Consider the following 7,183-nt stretch of genomic DNA (forward strand, 5'->3'; position numbering starts at 1 on the left):
AGACGACAACATTAATATTTGCAAACATGTGGTGTTGTAGTAAATAGACTGACTGCTGCCGACGCTAGCACTCCACAAGAAGCAAACCGCCACGGAGACGTGAAACGTTCTTTACTTCTTCACATATAGACAGAATTGTTTTTGATATCGATTGAGTTTAACTGGTTCTCTATTTGTAGACGCAATGACTATAAACTTAAATGTAAGAAACATGATGGATATTTTCCTCAAATTCAACACCACTGCTCCCCACCCGCCACCGAGTGTCAACAAGAGGACAGTGTTTCATTGTAGCTGTGGCAAATGACACTTGGGACACCGTGGTGATGTACTCCGATAAATGCGACATAAATAGCTATATTTGTCTTCCAAATATAATGCTGGTTCAGCTTTAACAAAAACTTGGAGAAGTTAGAGGTCGACATCACTGGATCGGCCCATGAGCCAATGTCTTCTGGCATAGGACTCTAGGGAATGTAATATATGAATAATTCTTACGTTTCAAATCAAAGGGACCAATACCAAATAAGTTAAAAGTTCAGAAATAAATTCTGTGCCTAGGGCATGGCGTGACCAGTTTTACCACCCGTCCAGGTGAGGTTAGGGCCCAAGTGGTGTGTTAGGCAACAGGAACACGGTTCCCGGCCCATGTTGCCCTCAACCACCAGGATTCCTTCCTCCACCGACACACGACCACAACCCATGGTAAACGGATTGGTGGACCAGATATGCCCCCGGGTCCACAACTAGGGGAGGTCGATCACTTAGCGATAGCAGCACCTACCACGAGGAGGTGGCTCGCCACGGGTGCCCGATAGCATTAAGGGGCACAAAGGTATGAATTCATTTTAACAAATCAAAATTCAAGTACTAAGTACTAATTCATCAAGTAAGTCAATTTATTTTCAAAATCCAAAGATAACTGACCTTACTGAAAAGATCATCAACTATTTAGGCATTGAAATAGTTTTCCTTGTGTGATGGAAAAATCAATATAATACAGCGGGACCTGCTTGACTGTGATTTTTTCACGCAGGATCGTCACCTTTCAACATTTATTCATGTATATTCCTGCTGTTGTCAATACGACATCGTCGCATGATGACCTCTTCACATCTGGACTGACAACCCAAGTAGGTGTTACCGATTTGGGTTTAGCAGCTTTGTAACAAGAGTATGGGATAAGTATTGGTGCCACAGATTTGTGCTGCTTTTGCAGCAAAATCTACCTTTGTGCATTGGAGTTGGAGGGAAACAATTCTAAACAGTAGTATGTGTTGTTCCATTGTTCAGTTTTGCATGGCGTTGTATGACGATACAATATTCACAGGGTATTCCTTTGTCAATTCTTTAGCTGTTACAAAGACTTAAACTGCACGAGAGTATCAAAATAGAATACTTAAGTTTGGTAATGATGCATGGATATAGCCAAAATAGGCTATATCTATGCTTGCTGACGTTTCCTATAGACTGAACGTATCAACGCCAAGGAAAACTTTCAAACAAATTTCAGTAGACCGTGATCTTACACGGATACAACGTGTGTAGCTCAGTTAAAAAAGTACCTTTGACATACTTACAATGAATATTTAAATTCAAAAGTGTAAATTTCATCAACAGCAGGACGATTCCAAAGTTTAGTGTTTTGAATAGTAAATATTATGGGTCACATTTCGTTTTAATATCTGGTCAACACTTTTATCATTCTGGCATTCCGGAATTTATCTGCTCATAGTTTTCGATGTTTACTACTGGGATACTGTTTAGAGACCATTCTACAGTGTTGACGATGTTCGTTTGTGCCCGAACTTTCGGGAAATGACTTTGTAAACATATATAAAGCTTGTTGCCGTGTTGAGGGCGACACTCACACACATTCACATTACTGCCAACGCTTGAAATCCTGTCAACGCCTGAATCTACATTATCTGCTGTCGCACCCATCGCTGTGTTGACATTCTGCCATAGCTGTTCTCTCTCACATGAAGACTTTGGTGAGTTTGCTATATTGTATTATGTGACCCACTGACTTAGATTTTGTCTCACTTGAATTGTACCTGAAATCTGCATTGTTATATTGACTTGTGACTTAGTATATCTTGCTCTCGTTAAATAACAATACATAATTTGAACGTAAACAACTTGTCTTTGTTCTGTTTTGCTGGTTTTCCAGTGGATTTCTTACATAGTTTGTCACGGGAAATTCTTAACCATGACACTACGTTTACGTTAGGGCAACTGGTGAATAGGAATCAGTTTGAATCTGTAAACTCGGTAAATCTTCGCCACATAGGAGAGTTCCTTCTGCAGCTACAAAATGCTTCCATGTTTGCTGTTTGATGAGGAAGATGCTGTGAGACGTCACGCCAGAAAAGGCATTGACGAACCCACTTGATATCATGTGATAAGTTAAAACTGGAACATGTTCCACTACTAAACAGTACATCCGCGCAACTGTAACCTGTCTTTTTACTTTCAATGCACAACCAGGTTTTGTGTATCACGATTCGTAAAATTCAGTCTGTGCATGTACATCGTTAATGTGACCTGAACATTCCTTGAGACAAACTTCACACTGAAAACGATCGCTCGAATTATTCAAACATTCACACAAATAAACATACCAGGAAGAGGAATGTTAAAGGAAGAGATAATTTTACTGACCTTTAAAGTCCTATATCTTCACGAAACATCACCTTGGAATTGTCACATCTATCAGACAGGAACTAACTTGCACCTTGCAAATTACATAAACACATGGATACTACGCTGAAAGGTACATGTGGCGACGTGTAGCGGTGCTTCTGGCAAATCAATCAGCTCAGTGCATCGCTCTGGAAATGTCCAAATTGCTCAAATATTACAGAGACACCAAGTCGGCATGGCGACTGTAAGATGCTCCCTCTGATGATAGTTTATAGCAGAAAAACATCCGAATGGTACCGTGAGTGTCACTGATCTCTTGTGATAGCTATGATTATCGTGAAGGTTCTACACTGATGACACGGGCATTCGGCTGTTTCTTCTTGTGTTGAAACAAGGCCTCTTCTTGCACAGAGATATTAAGGTGGTTCTGAATTCACTACCGATTAAGCTGTAGAATATGAAGTTAGTAGCACTGTTTATGATTGTCATCAAAATTGAAAACGGAACAACATGGAGAGTTATGTCACGGGAAATATCAGATGTTAAAACAACAAATTTGTAAACTCCTACAGGTCCGTGAGTGGCAATAAACATTGCAGTTATTGCAAGAACAAGGCATGTCAGCTGAAAGGCGCCCCGACCGCGTCGAGTTTCGGGGGATCTACTTTCGTCCTTGTGACGTGTTAACGATCTCATTCTACATCTGAAAACCACGAGGATGACGTTGCAGATGACGATGACGAGTATAGGGAGAATGCATGAAAATACCAGACTAAGGTACGTGGCGTGAAATTCAACAACCTCCCGCACAAAGTAGAATGAATCCGAAAAAACAAGCATCCACAGGAGAAAGACGGGCACGTTGAATAACAGAGAAAACACTGCAATAGCTACGAGCAGCTTGTTTTGAACAGAATCACGCATACAAGTGGAGAATCTAAAAGGCATTGCCACTGCCAGACATCTCACAAATGCTATCAATACAGTCAGGTATGCTCCAAACGTTTGAAGTGTAGAAAAAAATGGTGCTAGACAAATATACACTTTGAAAGTATCAGACACCAGTCCTTCTCTTTCAAGGATACCAGCCATAAGCGCGAAACAGATGATCACTAACAGTCCTATATCCACAACATTGAGGTACCTCAGGAGTCGTAATGGCTTTGAATTCAATTTGGAGAGAACATACACGCTTATTGAGTTTCCAATAATGCCCAGCAAACACAACACTATTCCAATAGATACTAACAGGATCAAGATATCTTCAAAATCCATGATTATGAATGCACTGAGCTGTCATGTCCACGAAAAATATATACTCAGTGTTGGTTTATCCTTTGGGAAATGAATGCATAATATGGTTAAGTAGATGGCAAATATATTGCAAACCCAATAAATGGTAATACTTGCTGTACAATGTTCATTCAGCTGCATATCCTGAAAGACCATCCCTACGCTGTGTATCGCTATAGTTGGTAAAATATGAACGTGTGATACGTTTGGGTTGCAATCAGGATAGAATAGTCGACTGAGTTCTTGATCAAATATTTTCTGTGTGTCGTGAAGTCTCAAAGGTGTTGCAGTGGGCACATTTCACCCCTGTCCTGTGTGTATTGCATTAGTTTTCTCTTTTTTCGAGGATAAGTAACATAATTCCGTCTCTTGGATGCTGAAGCCTATCCGTGATATGTGTGGGTGACCTCTACCTGACTCACTATTATGGAGCAGTGTGTTTTCGAAATTCTAGCAGCGCGTGCTCATCATATTTAGACACCTTTGTGTTTGCCCTTTTTCTGAATTTCTAAGTTTAGATTTTTATTCTTTTTACTTTTATATTTTATACCGTTTGATTTGAACAAGGCGCTTATAAAATATTTTTAATGGAGGAACCGTTAAACCCCGAGAAGAAAATATTATTAGTATAGAAAGAATATTTGTTTTTTAGGATATTTTCGTGACCATAATTTATATATTCAGTGTTAGATATTGCGATTGCCCAATACTGTGTGAAACATTAACACTAATTTTCTGGATATGAAAACGTGTATCTTCAATGCAACGATGCACAGATGGTTATCAGGTTGGAAGGCGTAAAAGTTTTGTTTGTGCAGTTGATACGTATTTTCACTGTACATTGAATAGCATAAACTCGGGTTCTGTAAGTAACTGTACGAAAGTTTCGACTTCCAGCCTGAACAACGAAACGGTGATCACCACAACTCGTTTCTAAAGGGATAAAGGTACTGATATTGTACTCAGAAAGACATAGTCAATTGTAGATGATTACGTCGACAGCATTTGAAGCTAATTATAAAACCAATAGGTCGCCATGTTGTAGTCAAATGGTTGTCAATGGGCTGAAATATATATTCATATGGTCACACTGATGATGCGGACATTGGTCTTTTTTGCCTCATGGAGGAAATTGTCTCCTCGCACAGAGATACCAGGGTTGTTCTAAATTTGATCTCTATCAAAAAGAAGAAAATAAAGTTGGTAGAACAGTTGGTAATAGTCATGAAATTGGCAAACCTATCTGCAGTGTGACATGTAATTAAAGTTAGTTCAGAGATCTCTGAAGAACCTAAACCTTGCAGTGATTGAACAGAGACGATCAAGTCACCTGAGGTAACTTGCACTGAACGCTGAAGTCGGAAACATGCAAGGTCTCTACCTAATTAAACGTCTCACAAAGACAATGAAGACAGTCAAGTATGCCTCAAATGTTTGAAATACAAACATCAATTAGGAGATAAAGGCAATCTGTTTTCATTTTTGCGGTCCTTTATCTGTTGATTTAAGACAGTTAAATGAAACATCTTATCTTGGAAAAATCATATACGCTTATCACATTTCCAGTAAACAGCCAGTAAACACAACGCCATTCAAATGTGTTTGAATACTACCTAACCCAGTGTACGAAGACCCCGTGATACTGTACATGCTGAATTAAAATTCAGTGCGGTGCCTTGTTTTTTATATATAAAGTGGACGTTATTTTGGTGGCAAAATGAATCCATAATATGTTTACCCGAAGGCATTAAACGAGCTTGTGGTGTTTGTAGCTCTCAGGCTGTTCACCGTATATCCATGGACTACAAGAAGCATTTTCCTTCTAAGCTAAAGCTTACTTCATATTTCAGCATTGTATAAATAACTACAAACACATTAATAATGGCAAGAGTGGTAATGAGCAGATATAACAGGCATTTGACGCATCTAAAAGTTAACTGTAGTTTCAAATTATCCTGTGTTATAGAAGACGTTCTGTACCCGAAAATAAGCATCATTAGGCTGACTATAGTGATGTCTCCCAAGATCGGCAATTACTTCACTGTGGCTGTTGCGTGTGTCGTTTAGCGACTGATGCTGCTAAAGACTACAAGAGTTGCTGAAGTTTGTTTCTGATCTCTTTTCCTTTCTGGGCGAATCATCAATGAAAGACGCGACCAAGTGTATACAAGTTAATCAGCCTGTATATACTTTGTAAGCAAATATAACGATATTCGTCTTGATGTTCATGTCTTGGCATCGGACGTCATGTCAAGCTGAATGTCGAATGCTGTAAGTGTATGTATATTTTCTAAAATATAATACTCTGTTTCCTGATAACACCGACCGTCATTTCAGGGAAAGTGAACTTCATGAAAATTACCCGTGAAATATAGGTGTATCTCAGGAAGCGTAAAAAATTATGATAATGACAGAAAAATAAATTTGCGTCAAAAGAAAATTACGTATGCATGATGTTGTTCAGAGATGTCAGTAATACTGAAATAAGTAAGACTGAATATTTATAATGTATTGATGATCTGCTACAGACAATCAAGCAATTCATGTTCTTTTCATAGTTGAGAGTTCCTGTGGGGATTTAACAAATCGTTTAAAGCATTTCGTGAAGTTGAAATGTCAATAGAAACATTCTCAAAAACATCTACATAGCAGCTAAACAAATTGACAGCTTCACCAGTCAAAACAATCCCATGAGTGTTGACTGTCATTATCAAGCAAATAACCTTTCAGAACACGGTTTACGTTTTTCTATCTCCGTTATTTCCCCTTTTTTCACTTTGACACTGGGGTGAGTGAGTGAGTGAGTGAATATTTAGCGTCACGTCGGCAATGTATCAGTTTTATCGTGACAAGTACAAATTTCACGTTTACAATGAAGATGTATATTTTATGAAACCTGTCGTCAATGGACAGTAAAAGAACAACAGTATCACAGTCTGAATTAAACCTAGTATGTGAAATTAAAACTAACAGCACAATTTGATCAATACATCACCTAAAACAGGCTGTAGACTAACAACTGAAGGTTGATCACCATGCTATGGACCATGGGGCCTTTTGCTACCAGCATGGACCCTAGCTGGATTTACACCATCCCTTCAATCGCTGTCGACTGTTGAAAAATGTAGCCTAAAATTAAAATATCAAGAATACTACACAAACACCTTACTACATGGTCATTTTGGGACATGTACCGTCTTGAATGATTTTACGGTGATTTTACAATGATTTTAACCCACTTTGA

At 38.8% G+C, this 7,183-nt stretch overlaps 1 protein-coding gene across 1 annotated transcript; it reads right to left on the bottom strand.

Moving 5' to 3' along the window:
* Positions 1-2,991: 2,991 nt before the first annotated feature.
* Positions 2,992-3,921, bottom strand: LOC137286842 (FMRFamide peptide receptor frpr-18-like). Its single transcript, XM_067818854.1, has one exon. It carries the CDS (start codon positions 3,919-3,921, stop codon positions 2,992-2,994), a length of 930 nt encoding a protein of 309 aa, XP_067674955.1.
* Between the last annotated feature and the right edge of the window lie 3,262 nt (positions 3,922-7,183).

This window comes from Haliotis asinina, chromosome 6, assembly GCF_037392515.1.
Source record: "Haliotis asinina isolate JCU_RB_2024 chromosome 6, JCU_Hal_asi_v2, whole genome shotgun sequence".
Taxonomy (NCBI): Eukaryota; Metazoa; Mollusca; class Gastropoda; order Lepetellida; family Haliotidae; genus Haliotis; species Haliotis asinina.

What these genes read in the sequence shown, in the direction of transcription:
- LOC137286842 (XM_067818854.1), bottom strand. Translation starts at nt 3,921, where the DNA reads ATGGATTTTGAAGATATCTTGATCCTGTTAGTATCTATTGGAATAGTG.